The sequence below is a fragment of the Ambystoma mexicanum genome, chromosome 6p (assembly GCF_040938575.1).
Source record: "Ambystoma mexicanum isolate Mex_15411 chromosome 6p, UKY_AmexF1_1, whole genome shotgun sequence".
Taxonomy (NCBI): Eukaryota; Metazoa; Chordata; class Amphibia; order Caudata; family Ambystomatidae; genus Ambystoma; species Ambystoma mexicanum.
In genome coordinates this window covers 252,755,174-252,768,865 of record NC_090935.1, presented here as the reverse complement: position 1 = coordinate 252,768,865, position 13,692 = coordinate 252,755,174, and the positions used below count along the sequence as shown (strand labels likewise).

Sequence of the window (13,692 nt, the reverse complement as noted above, 5' to 3'; positions counted from 1 at the left end):
TTAACAAGGCATTGCGGTGAATTAAATATGGAGCCATCAGTGTTTGTACGATGAGCAGACGTGACCATTGGCATGCCAGTTCTAAGGGTGCTGATGCCTCGTTTCATTTTAAGCGTACTGAGGTTCTGTTTTAAATTCACTGGTGTACAAAACTGTGAGTAATATATGGAGACAAGCAAGTATGGACAAAAAACAGCCGCAAAACCGCGGCAAGGCTTCCACGTGTGTGCGCGCGCGTTGTGCGCGCGCGTGCCCTGTTATATAGCCACACCTCACCAACAAAGCCTAGGCAAAGGAAATAGCGAAATATTAGCTTTATATAAGCATAATATCTATCAGTTCTTTGTAGACTCTGTCTTCTTTTCAAAATAGTTCACCTTGTGGGATAGGTAGTTCAATCCTCGTTTAATATCGATCATGAGTAAAACAAATCCACAAATCCAGAGTAGCAGGAGCAGGATACCGCGGCTAAGCGGGACTTGACGGGGCTTGAACGGGTGCGCGCGCGCGGTGCGCGCCCGTGCCCTGTTATATAGCCACACCTCACCAACAAAGCCTTGTGGGATAGGTAGTTCAATCCTCGTTTAATGTTGATCGTGAGTAAAACAAATCCACAAATCCAGAGTAGCAGGAGCAGGATACCGCGGCTAAGCGGGACTTGCCGGGGCTTACACTTTCTACACTCTCAGGTGACTTTAGTAACTGGGACACTGAGGACATTAACATACCACTGTTTGCATTTAGAATCAGACTTAGAAGTATGTCAAAGAAAATGATTATGGGAACAGAACAAGAGATCACACAAATATTATTTTCTGAAAATCATATTTTATTAATATTTTGCATTATAACATTACATAACATATTTAAACATTAATCTTCGTAAACCAATTATAACACATACCCCTCCCCCACCAACCCCCAGTTCGAGCTCTCGTGTATAGTCCACCTAGCGAGTTCTTGAAGAGCGTAGCAGTGTTTTTACGAATTGTCTCTTTGCACACCGGAATTTCGGGCCAAACATTTAAGCAGTTCACAATTGGCTCCGCAAGCAGCGGCCTTTCCCATCTGAGGGAGGAGCCCCCAGTATGAGTATTTCCCACTAGGTAGGATGTGCATATTTTTCACAGAAGGGGAGCCATAGTTCTTTGATGTTTGATTTGGACTTGTCGATAAGATGAGTGAGAAACTCCATGTTGTAAATGGCCCGTACCTTCGTGACCCATACCTCTTCTCCCGACATACCAGGTCTTTTCCATTTCTGTGCCAGGCAACACCTGGCCACTACCAACATGACCTGCAACATGTGGTCCCGGGCGTCTCTGGGGTCATCCCCTGTGTCGATTCCAAAGAGGAGGAGCCAGGGGCAGAGGGGCCTCTCGACTCCTTCCACCCCTTTGATCCAGGATAGTACCTCTCCCCAATACGTTTGGACCACAGGGCACCTCCACCACATATGGAAGTAGTCCCCTCTTACTTTCCTAGACTTCCAGCAGTGCGGGTCGTATCCCGCCATCATTCTAGCAATCCTCTGCAGGGGGGTAGTGCCATATGTGCAGAACCTTAAGAGCCTGGTGTCGATATTGCAGCGAGGCCGTGGAGCGATTAGCCCTCCTGCACATTTTAGACCACCTTTCGTCGTCAATCTCCTCACCTAAGTCCCTCCCCCATTGTTGCGTGCTGGTGGTGGATCCCTCGGGGTGGAGAGCAGAAAGAGTTTATAGAGGCGAGAAATCACCCCTTTAGAGCCCCGGGTGGAAATGAGGAGTTTGTCAAAGTCGGTCAAGTCCCTCCTGAGGGTGTCCCACCCCCCCCCCCATGGTGGTTCGGTAAGGACCCCCTTGAGCAGGAGGTATCGGAATGGGGACAGGGTGCCTATTCCCAAAGCTTCCTCTAAGACCCTCAGGGGTAGAACCGCGCCTCCCACCCACAGGTGGACGGTCCTAGATAGACTGGCCTCAAACCACTTTTGAAACATGGCTGGTTCAGCTATCTTGTCTGTGAAGGGGGGGCCCAGATGCAACTCAGTGGGGAGGGCCAGGTTGTGAGTCAACGATAGTAGCCTCCCTCCCTCCATAAGGACCATAGCACTTTCAAGACTGGGTGGTTCAGGACCCTTCTGGGGATGTTCTTTCTTGGGACCCAGAGCCATTCCTCTATTGTGACAGGTGCAAGGAACTTGTTGTCCATGGCCACCCACTGCTTTCCCGTGCCTGGGGTCAAGTGGTCAATCAGCACCCTCAACTGGGATGCCCTATAGTATGTTTCTAGGTCCGGATATCCCACCCTACCGTCTTCCTTTGGCCTGGTTAATACCTCGTAGGAGATCCTGTGTTTTTTGCCAGTCCAGAGAAAGTTCAGGAGGACTCGCTTTGTTTCTGTAAAGAATGTCTTGGGGACCTGCACGGGACACATCTGGAAGAGGAATAAAAACTTGGGGAGAATCGCCATTTTTACTAGATTGAGGCGCACCATCTAGGAGAGACCCGATCTTGCCCAAATCTCTGTCCTTTCTAATTTCAGACCAAAGCAGGGGGAAGTTACCCTAGGAACAGGACATCAGCGTTGCGTGTCACTTCAACCCCTAGATATCGGAACCCGTCCTCCTGTAGTCTGAAGGGGAGCCCTCTCACATAATTTGTCTCTGGGTCTGCCAGGTCCCCCCCTACAAATGCTACAGACTTCCCGAGATTGACCTTATACCCCGATAGTGCTCCATAGCGCGTTGGGCCCTGGAGGATCCTAGGGACTGTCTGGGATGGCTTTGTGATGTAGAGTAGTGCATCATCCGCGAACAGGGAGATCTTGCAATGTGTATCACCTATTTGCACCCCTCTGATAGCCTCATCGTTACGGACAGATATTGCCCAAGGTTCCATTACCACCGCATAAATTAGGGGGGACAGTGGGGATCCCTGCCGTGTACCACGCTCCAGTGGGAACATCCTCGATTCCGTCCCATTTGCAACCACGCTAGCCGTGGGCGAGGAATATAGTGCTGGCATCCAACCGAGCCACGTCGGCCCCATTCCCAGAGCTGAGAAAACCTCCCCCATGAAGGCCCAGCTGACCCTGTCAAAGGCCTTCTCTGCGTCAAGGGCCAGTAAGAGCGCACCCTCCTCCCGGACCACCCTGGAACCGAGCACATGGAGGGTTTTTCGCATGTTATCAGAGCCCTCTCTATTTATGATGAATCCCGCCTGGTTGGTGGTGTATCAAGTGTATCAAGCGAGGGAGGCAGCCTTCTAATCTGGTCGCCAGGATTCTGGCGAAGATCTTGGTGTCTAAGTTCAAGAGCGAGATAGGTCTATACGACCCGCACTCTGCCTGGTCCTTGCCTGGTTTGGGTATTACGGTGATAAGTGCCTGTAAAAACGTTGGTGGGATCGAATCTCGGTTCCAGATTTGGTTGAATAATTTGGCCAGTGGCTTCACCAAGATAGTCTGCCGTGTAGCTGTCTCCCCCTGGGGCCTTCCCAGCCTTTAGCCGCTTAATGGCGCCCTCCACCTCCTCCTCCGATATTTCCCCCTCCAGGGCCCCACGCTCAGAGTCACTCAACCGGGGCAGGAGGTGCTCTGCCAGGTAGGTACGGATGTCGTCCAGTGATTCGCCCTCCTGTCTGGAGTAGAGTTCACTGTAAAAATCGGCAAAGCCCTCTACTATTTCCTCCCGGCTTTTGCGGACCTTACCCTCCTTGCCTCTAAGGTGGCCCACCCCTCTCTCCACCCTACATCCTCGGGCACTTTGCGCCTGGAGGGTCCCCACCCCCTCTCCCCGTTCGTAGTACCTTTGTTTGGTGTATCTCACTTTCTTGATGACTTCACTTATGAGGATCATGTGTAACGCCTGTCTTTTACCTTGCATATCCACTAGGAGGGCCTCGTGATCCTCCCCGGGCAACCCCAACCTAGCCCATAGGGCACCCAGTTCTGTCCGGATCTTGTTTTCAATTAGACCCCTTTCACGCTTACGCCTTGAGCCTTCGGCTATCAGGAGGCGTCTGAAGGTGGCCTTCACAGCCTCCCACACCACGGCCATATCCGTCTCCCCATTATCGTTTGTCTCGAAATAGGCTATTATTTCTTTCTTCATGAATTCCCGAAAAATTGGGTCTCTCAGGAGCGTGTCATTACACCGCCATCTTGATGATCTTGGGGAGACAGGCAATGACCAGTTGGCTAGGAGTAATTCGTGGTCCGACCACGCTATTGCCTCCACCCTTGGTTGTTCAATTTTTGGAGGTCAATTCTTGTATAAGTGTAGTGTGGGGGTGAGAAGGTGTATCCACCCTGGCCCGGATATGCTCTGTGCCATACGTCCACCCAGTAATGTTCCCTCAGAAGGGTCTGCATGGCTAGGTTGTCATTGGAGGTTCCCCTGGGTGCTCCCCCCTTTGCTGACCACCAATCCAGGCGGGGGTCCATAATGAGGTTGAAATCCCCGCCAAGTATCGTCGCCCCCTCTGCCCATTCGTCCATTACCCTGAAAATTTGGGTGAGGAATCGCATCTGACCCGAGTTGGGAGTGTACAGGGTAGCCAGGATGATGCGTTCCCCTTCGTAGGTGCCCTTTACCCCCGGGAACCGTCCTCCAAACACCCTCTTGGTCTCTATTTCTGTGAGGCGAAACGCCTTGCACAGAAGAATGCCCACCCCCTCCTTTTTCGTACTCCTGTGAGAGGCCTAGTAGTTACTACCAATTTCCTTCCCCTTTATCATCGATTCCTTCCCCTGTTTGTAATGTGTTTCCTGTAAGAAAAGGACCATTAATCGTTGCTTGCGGAACATGTTGCTCGTGAGAGTTCTCTTATTCTGGGAGTTTAGGCCCTTAACGTTCAGTGTGCCTATCCTCCCCTCAATCATTATCGTTTTCCGTCATGTGCTCTTTAAACCCCTTTGTGTAATGCCTATGTAGAACTCGTTTTCCCATATCCCAATCAAAAGCTTCACCCACTCCCCCCCCCCCTCTGTCTCCCTTACCCATTTTGTAAGGCGTTCATCGCCATCACCCTAGGTGGGGTTGGAGCAAGGAACGAACTGCCAGGGTTGCTACCCTGGCTCCGGGAAAATCTGTGGTGTAGAACGTTCCTTCACGCCCTGCACTAGGGAGTGTTTCCCCCTCTCTGCCAACACCGGGGTCCCAATGGGAGTCCCCCCTCTCCATAACCCTTCCATTGACCATAACATATGGTCCACTCCACTCGACCAATAACAAGTGCCTCTCGGCGTAGGTCTGCAAGCCTCTTCCTCTTCTCGAGGGCGAAGCTCCGAAAACCACTCAACACAGTACTAAAACAGCCTCTCGCCAGGCAACTTTGCAATTTTTGTAACTCATGTCATTTGAACAGAAACCCGCCAACCATGGCGAGCACATAAGGTGGTAACAAGCACAATCCCCCGGCCTTTAAGACCCCTCAAAGGTCGCATGGTGAGCCTCAGCCTGGTGGTTGAACCTCCAACACTTCCCATGTGATCATGTAGGGCCCCCGCGGTCTGCTGGGGGATGTCTGGTTTTCTGGAATTTCTGAGAGCCCTTGACTTTGAGCTTCCCTTGGGTGAGATCTGGGCCCGAGGGGCACGGCCGGGATCCCTGTCGCCTCCAGTTTGGTCTCTAGATGTTCCCCCCAAGTCTCCTGTCAAGTCATCCGTGGCTCTCTGAATGTCCTCCTCCGTGACTAGTTGGTATCTCTGGCCCTGCCATTCGAAATCTAGGTAGAATGGATGCCCCCAGCGATAGCGGACCCCTTTCTCCTGTAGCCATCTGGTGATGGACCCACATTTTTTCCTCATCTGGAGTGTGAGGGCCGAGAGGTCCTGATAAATTGTCACCCTGGAGTTCCCATATTGAATGTCTCAAGGACCTCGCCCTTTCCAAGAGCCTGGCTTTGTCTCTGTAATAGTGGAATCTTGCCAGCACTGAACGCGGGCCCCTCCCGCCCTCACCCGCACGATGGACCCTGTCGAGCAGGAGCATTTCCCTGGAGTCCGACCCCAGAACGATCCTGATAATATCTTGAACTTTGCCCTCCAAGCCCGTTTGGGTCTCCCCCTCTGTCTCCGCCAGGCTGAAGATCCTCAGGTTATTTCTCCTTTCGCGGTTTTCCATGTCGTCGACCTTAAGCCAGAGATCCTCCTCATGGCGCTGCAGCTCCTTGTACCTTGCTTACATCTGCGTTTCAAGGAGGTCTGTTGATGCCTGGTTGTTCTCAACCCTTTCCATTCGGTCTTCTAGTGTGGAAACATTGGCCGTGAGGTCAGCCAGCTTGGCGCCCATATCTGTCCTCATACCTCTGATACCCTCGAGGATCGTTTGGATGTTGCTCTGGATAGTATTCATATCTGGGGCAGGTGTGGAGGTGGGACCGGTCTCCATCTTCAGGTGTCCTGGGGCAAACTGATATCTCGCCAGGGTCTCTTTCCAACTCATTGGACTCCGGTCGTCCCGGGTTACTATGACCTCACGGAGTGAAGTGTCCTCGCAGGACCCTGGATCGTCCGTCCCGTTGTGTGGGGCAGATCCCTGGGGTGTGCGAGGTGTGTGTTGGTTCCAGGGCTCCGTTCTGCGAGCTACCTCTCTACCTTTCAAATCACCCCAGGACAACCCCCACTGGTGTACTGATCGTGGGTCAGCGCTCTGAAGGTATTCTAGTGTCCTCTTTGATACCACTCTTAGGGGCCTGGGTGGTTCTTGGCTAGTGTCATTGGGTTTGGTATTGAAGATACCCCTCCTTGATTAGGCCCAGTCCATGTTACTCCACTGTGCCCTTTCAGTGTGGTGGGGACGGGTGGGCGGTGTTTCCGTAGGACCTCCAATGCTGCCCCGAAGCTGGTTGCTGGTTACAGTGAAGTGCCGGTGGATATACAAGTTCACGCGGGAGCCCGTTAAGGCCGCAGTGCCCTGAGTTCTCACCTGGAGTAGGCTGCAGGAGTGGCCAGGCAGGGTAGCTCTCCAGATGTGTGGGGTATCGTGATTGAAGCTCCCTGTTCCGGGGGCCTGGTGTGGTCTTGTGGTGTGGGGCAGATGATTTTCTGTAGCCCCGCTGTGGGGTGGATTTCCCCGCGTGGGGCCCGCTCCTGTGGTTAAGTGAGAGGAGAGGTGAAGGGCCCGGGCGCGCTCCCGCGTCGATCCGGGCTCACTGAGGGGGCTGCATGGGGGTGCGGCCCCTACGGGGACCGCACTCTCATTCCGGACCCTCAGCCTCTATTTCCCCCCCGCAGATTGCACAGTGTGGGCCCCCACTGCCGGCGTGCTGCTGCGGGTGTGCTGTATGCTGGGCGGGGGCTCGGGCGCGCTCCTGCGTCGGCCCGGGCCGTCGTATGTCTGTATTAATGAGGGTGGGGGGGTCGGGAGGGACACCACCCCTAGCGCTCCCCGGATGCAGGACCGCGGGTGTGTGGCAGGCCGCACCAAGTCCTCCACCAGCCGCCTCCCCCGTTGCAGGCTCGAATTGTAGCTTCCCTCCAGAGGCAGGTGGGGCAGGGAGAGGATCCACGGTGTGTGTACCTCTCGAGTTGGCAGACCCCCGGGGGGGCGGCACGGATCCACCGTAGTGTGTCGGGGCTCCTTCTGATGCTTGCGGGTATCGCGCCGATGGAGCGCCCAGCTCCTCCCCCTCCAGAGCGGCTGGCCGCACCGCAGCCCTTGGCCTGCGTCTTCTACGGTGCCGCCTGGGGGAGGGGAAGGGCCGAGACCCAGAGGCTGCTGGCTCAGGAACGGGGGCACCTCCGGAGACCGCTCCAACGCCCCCAGGCTCCCCGCTGGATCCCCCTCAAGGATATCGCTATTAGGCAGGGGTTACAGACCATCAGGGCGCATTTCTCTGCTAGTTTCCTCTGGGCCATGAGGGGAGCATGTAGCTTAGGCAGCCATCTTGCCTGCGCCCCCTGGTGGCCTCCACACAAATATTCTGAAGCAGGTAAGTACTTTTGGTAACCCCCACTGCAAAGTTAGTTAACCCCTTCCTGGAAGGAAGACCAAACACAATGTCAGACTGAAGAAGAGTCATTCGGGAGCCAGGCTAGGCCAAAGTCAATTGGGCAAAAGTCTAGGTGAGCTGAAGCACTTCTTTCAGGTAAGTAAAAGTCTTGCACAATGTTTTCGAAGTCTTTGTAGAAAAGAAGAAATCAAAGCAGCAACCAAGACAAGTCTCAGCAGAGGATAAGTAAGGTTACAACAAGAGGTAAGTTCTCTTAGACTGTACAGTACCTTTGGTTGGAAGAAAAGGGCTTTGGCTGGCTTCTGTTCCTGTGCAGCTCTGCAGATACCGTGTTCCTCGGCCTGGGGACAAGAGGGAGGACATCTGGAGGACTCCTGCACTGCAACGGGACGATCAGCGATAGAAAAGGACCAACTTCTATTCAGTGGCACTTCACAGTTTCAGCTCCTGTCATGCCAGGGATCAACAGCTGACAGCTACCCATGCTCTATGATTGATATGATTGAAGAATTGTTATTAAGTAACAGAACATAAGGGATTAGGTTTAGGTGATCTCAGCTTGTGAGGTTCCAACCAAAAAATGTAACTAGTCCTGCTTCTCTATTGTACTGTAGGGCACAGCCCTTTCCTCACTCCATTTAGATCGTGCCTTCCAGGTCGGCAACATGTCCCACACAATTTTTAGAGGTTTACATTCTCAGCACTTCTTCCTCGGTTCAGTGTGATTGCTTGCATGGTTTTTGTAGATGTTGTCAGGATGTTGTCATATCTGCACTCTGCTTTCTACAATGTCCACCTCACTTCAGAATGGCTGATGGGTGTTTTAAGCCCTTGCCGATTTGCAATGACATTGCCAATTGTGACTAAAATAATGATTAATTTATGACTGAACAGAACAATCGGCAGCCCTATTAAAGAACACAGCTGTCAACGTTTAGGCTACAGGGTTGCAACAGATTACAGAACAAGGTAGTCCCAAGGCTAAAGCTCTATCCTGGAAGATACTAAAGTGAGAGCCCTGTGGGAGAAAGCTATGAGCCTGCTTATTACTATATCTGAGATACTGGAAAAGACCACAGGCTGAGAGCACAAGGGTTTGTCAAGGAGCCCAACCTATGACAGGAAACATTAGCCTTGTAGGGCAACCCATGGCTGGTGGGTTTCAATGATGTGGACTGAAAAAAAGTCTAAAGAAGGGGACAAAATGCTTGCTGGTAGTAGTGTGTTCAATGTATTGACACTCAGGAGGTTAACCTATGTATACAGGGTGATAATATCTGAGCCTTGCATGTTCCCTTCGGCAAGACAGGGAAAAGCACTTGCTGGTGGATGTTAGTTGGGTGCTATATCCCCGAGACTGTGAAGCCAAGAATTGAGATGCCTGCTTGATTGATTAAGGAATCCATCCGGATTCCCCTAGTTGAGATTTTCAGACAGCTGGACTTATCCCATCCAGGCCTGGCATTTTTTATAGTGTTATTATAGTCTAATTATGTTCTCCCACCCATGCAATGTTAGTAAGCAGTGTTTAACTGGACTTGCGACTCCAACGTGTTGTGTCCCTGGTTACAAAGGCCTTTGCAAATCTTTAATGAATCTCAAATTAAAGGGATCTTTTTGTGGTATACTAAATTGTCTCCGGCCCTTGCTCTTTCATGTACGTTTGCAGCTCGAGGTGGTTGCGCTTTATTGCAAATGCACCTTTAATAACTCCCTATGTTGCTCGTCCAATACTATACTTTAATATTTCTTGTTTCATCGTGTGGTTTATCCAGTAAATTAGTTCACTAATGCACATACAAAAAATGTCTAACAAATTGAACTTTCCTTTTAGTGTCTAGAAATGCTGGTAAGCAGGAAGAACTTGCTCGTGACCGAGAACTCTTAGAAAAGGCGATTGAAGAGCACAAACAGTTAGAACTGGAAAGAACGTCAAGGTACGTGTACCTGCTGAGATTACAATTATATGAAATGAATGTTTAAACATACTTTTAATATAAGCGAGTGAAAAAGTGGGTATAATCATTTCTAGAACTGACATAGCAAACTCAAAAATCTCTTGGCTCTTAATTTCCTAGGGTCTCAGAAATTCTGGCCTAACTGAACAAACGTGATTTCATATGTTACCAAAAGTCAATTTAACAATTATCAAGGAGTATTAATATGGATTTCTAGAGACAAAACATTGTTGCCACGCAATACAGCACTATAAATGGAGGTTAGTTTACAGGGATTCGGGGTTGGGGGCCTAGGATAAGTGGTAGCAGTGAGAGCAGGTCAAGGAAGGGGATGGAGAGTAGGAGAATCTGCAACTCCATAAAAGCATTCAGTCCGTTCTTTGAAAAGCAAAAACTTCTTTTCCCTCCTGAAGTGCAGGAGGGAGCTGGTTATTGGTAAGCGATAGTCCAGCTGCAAAGCAGGAGAATGTACGTTGTCTTCTTAGTTTTATCGCATATTGCATAATTCCTGTGATTGAAAACCTTACAATGCAAGGCAAGCTACATAAACCTGAAACGGATGTGTAATAAGGTCAAGAACCCTGGGAAATTACCTGAAAAGATACATTTTCAGTTTTTGTTTTAAAGTCGCTCAAATTGAAGAACGCTCTGATTTTCAGGGGCAGAGAGTTACAGAAAGAGGGTGCCATGGACCCTCCCTTTTTTCAAGATCCTACCATCTTCCAAATCAACTTGATCACTTAATGTCTTCTTCGCACACAATGGACCTTCAAACTTAGCCTGACCCTTGGGCATAAACCCCGGCTTGAGCACCCACACCTTTCCACCATCTGAAACTCTCTGGAGTCGCACTCTCTTCAGATTGTCAAGTCTTTCCTTCATCACTTAGTTCTTCCTTTTTACCCTTTACCTCAGCGCATCATCATCCTCCCACTCGACAAACTGTGCCCCCCTACCACAACCACACAGGATACACAGTGGTAGTTGTTCTCCTTCTCCTTCATCCACACCTCAAAAGGAACTAACACTGTAGTAGTATACAGGGCAAATCTGTATGCATAGATACTTTTTTCTGCCTCCTCCTCCCATGCCTTCCCCTCTTTTACAGCAATGCGAACTCCTTGCATTATGGTATGGTTAAAGCTTTCAACAGTCCCATTGCTTTTAGGATGTTAGCCCAATGCTTGATATAAAATCCTTTGTTTCTTGTGGTAAACTGCACTCCGTGGCTGTGAGTAGTTTGTTGGGAAAACCTTCTCTCTGAAACACTTCATCAAGAAATGATACCACGCTCCTGGAGTCAGCCTCTTGTACCACCTTAACTTCCATCCATTTGAAATACATGTCTACCAAAACAATGATATTTCTTCACACTCCTCCTATTGCCCACCACTGGTCCTAAAATGCCCATGGCAACATGCTCCCATGGCATCCCAGGAAAATCTAGTGGCTTCCGTGTTTGGACATGACGTTTCAACTCCAAAGCTGAGTCACCACAAACAATGCAGTTTTGCATTAGTTCCTCAACTTAGCCATCAAGATGAGGCCGCCAGTAGTCAGCCCTCAAATGACCTTTTGTTTTCCTCATGCTGAGATGTCCTTAATGACCTGCCTCTAATAGTTTGTCCCTTATACATTGAGGTGGTATGGTGCATTCCCACCTGAGAATATACCCTTTCTTCACACTCAGCTAATTCCTCACTCTGTGAAATGCACCTAAACCATCATCTTTGGACTAGCTGGCCCAATTGCTCAACACCAAGTCTTTTACCTTGGCAAGGACTGAATCTCACTCCTCCACATCCTTCCAATCTTGTTTCTTTAAAGAGCTACCACTGGTGAGAAATATCTCTCCTTCCACAATGTCTTCATCTTCCAACTCACTCGCCACATAACTGTATTGTGCCCTGGATAAAAAAATCTGCTATTATTTTATCCTTTCCTTGAACATGCTCCACAATAAACCGATGCCCTTGCAGTGAGGTGTTAGTTAAGATTTTCATATATGTGAATAATCTTCCTGACCTGTGTGAACCCTCAGACCATTTTGCTTGGACTAGGGAATTATTTGTCCTTGTCACTAGGTGAGTGGGCATCTTTTTCCACTTTCACCTAGTCTTTTACTCTTTTCTGGGTGACCTTTTTAATGTCTTTCCATAGTGTGTGTTTGGATTTATATTTCCCTATAACTTTGGGGCTGGGTTGCCCCTTTGTGCTCCTCTTTTTAATTTCTCTGATTACCTCTTGGGTGAACTACTGTTCCCAAGAAGTAAAGTGGGATTCCCATCCCCTTTACATTTTATATAGTGAGCCAGCACATGCCACCTTATGCGGAGTGCTGGGGAGATGCAATGGGCCTCATTATGGGTACGGCAATAAGCGTGCCGTTGATACTGGTGGGTTGCCGCCGGACCCGCAATGATTTACCAGCGCCTGACTTCCTCCTAACAACGGGGATTTAAAACCCCGGCGGCCTAGAAAGTCAGGCGCTGGTAAAAAAATTGTAAGTTCCCATAGAGTCCGATAGACCCACGATTTGAATCCCTGAAGTCCCCTCACCAGAGTGCAGGGCCGAGAGACTGAAGAGAATCTGACCAGCAATGTTTGTCCTTCATGTGGTCCTGTAAAAGGGCGCCAAATCCACAGAGCTGTGAGAAGCTGTAAATAATCCTTTGTTGGAAGCATCCGCCGTCCATGACCCCCACCAGTTTTCCTTCAGTGTCCATCCTTCAGTCTCCAGACCAAGAACCCAAGGACCGGATCATGTGCTGCTGCACCCTGAAGGCATCCACCCAGAAGCTCTTCATTTCTGCTGAGATACTGTGTTGGCTTGGGTAATACTTACTTTAAGTCTTGTGTCAATCACATGAGGCTGAGTGGGTGATTCGTGTGTTTGGGAGTTTTCCCGTACCATTCACCCAGGCCTAAAGATGGAACACATGTAGGGAGTCTTCTATGAAGGGTCTGTACACTTTTAACTAACTCTAAAGTTAATACTTACTTGTTGAAGATATCCTCTGGAACTCTAACTTTCTTGTACCTCAACCCTATCCTAACCTCCCTACTGCTGGCTCCTAGACCACTCTGGGCCCTTTTCTGCCTCTGAGAAAACTCATGCTATAGACTAGGGAAGGACTTTGATGATAAGGCTTCTGTCTGGAAACTATACCGAGTGTAAAGGTAAATGAGTTAGTGTTGTAACTGTATCTCTACAATCGAATAAGTTACAAAGTGTCTAAAAGTTAATACTTACCTTTAGGTTGCTTGTTGCTTCTTTAGAAAATATAGATGTTATTTTACTATCTTTGAATTGTGTTTCACTCTTCTTAAAAGTAATAGAGTTGGTAGAGTTTTATCATTTCTAAAGTGAATGAGTGTAAAAGCCTTCCAATATGAGTTACCTACCTTGAAATACTTTAGGCCTCATTATAACTGTGCCGGTCCGGTAACAATGGTAATCCTACAAGCACTGTTGTTACCGCACCGACACAGTACAACTCTGTGGGCGGGTGCCGTCCCAGCCGCCTGGGTCAGACCTGCCGGGCGGAACAGCACCCACTCGCAGAGTTGTCACAGGAGCTCCAGCACGGTTGTTAACGTTGCCGGTGCTCCTTAGTCTTATGGGACTCCATGGAAATGGGGACTAACAAAATTACTGGCGCCTGACTTCCTGGCCACCGGACTCGGAATAGCCCCGTGGCACCGGGAAGTCAGGCGCTGGTAATTCATTATGGGTCCGGCGGCTCCCTGCCGGTTGTACTGGCACGGTTACTGCCATACCCGTAATAAGGCCCATT

The 13,692-nt window shown here is 49.8% G+C and overlaps 1 protein-coding gene across 1 annotated transcript in view; it reads left to right on the top strand.

Moving 5' to 3' along the window:
• The window catches only part of CFAP53 (cilia and flagella associated protein 53), a 218,303-nt gene that overhangs the window by 145,894 nt on the left and 58,717 nt on the right, over window positions 1-13,692 (top strand). Inside the window, exon 7 of the mRNA XM_069626967.1 lies at window positions 9,772-9,874. Coding sequence (XP_069483068.1) covers window positions 9,772-9,874 — 103 coding nt within the window. The remainder of the gene's footprint in view (window positions 1-9,771; window positions 9,875-13,692) is intronic.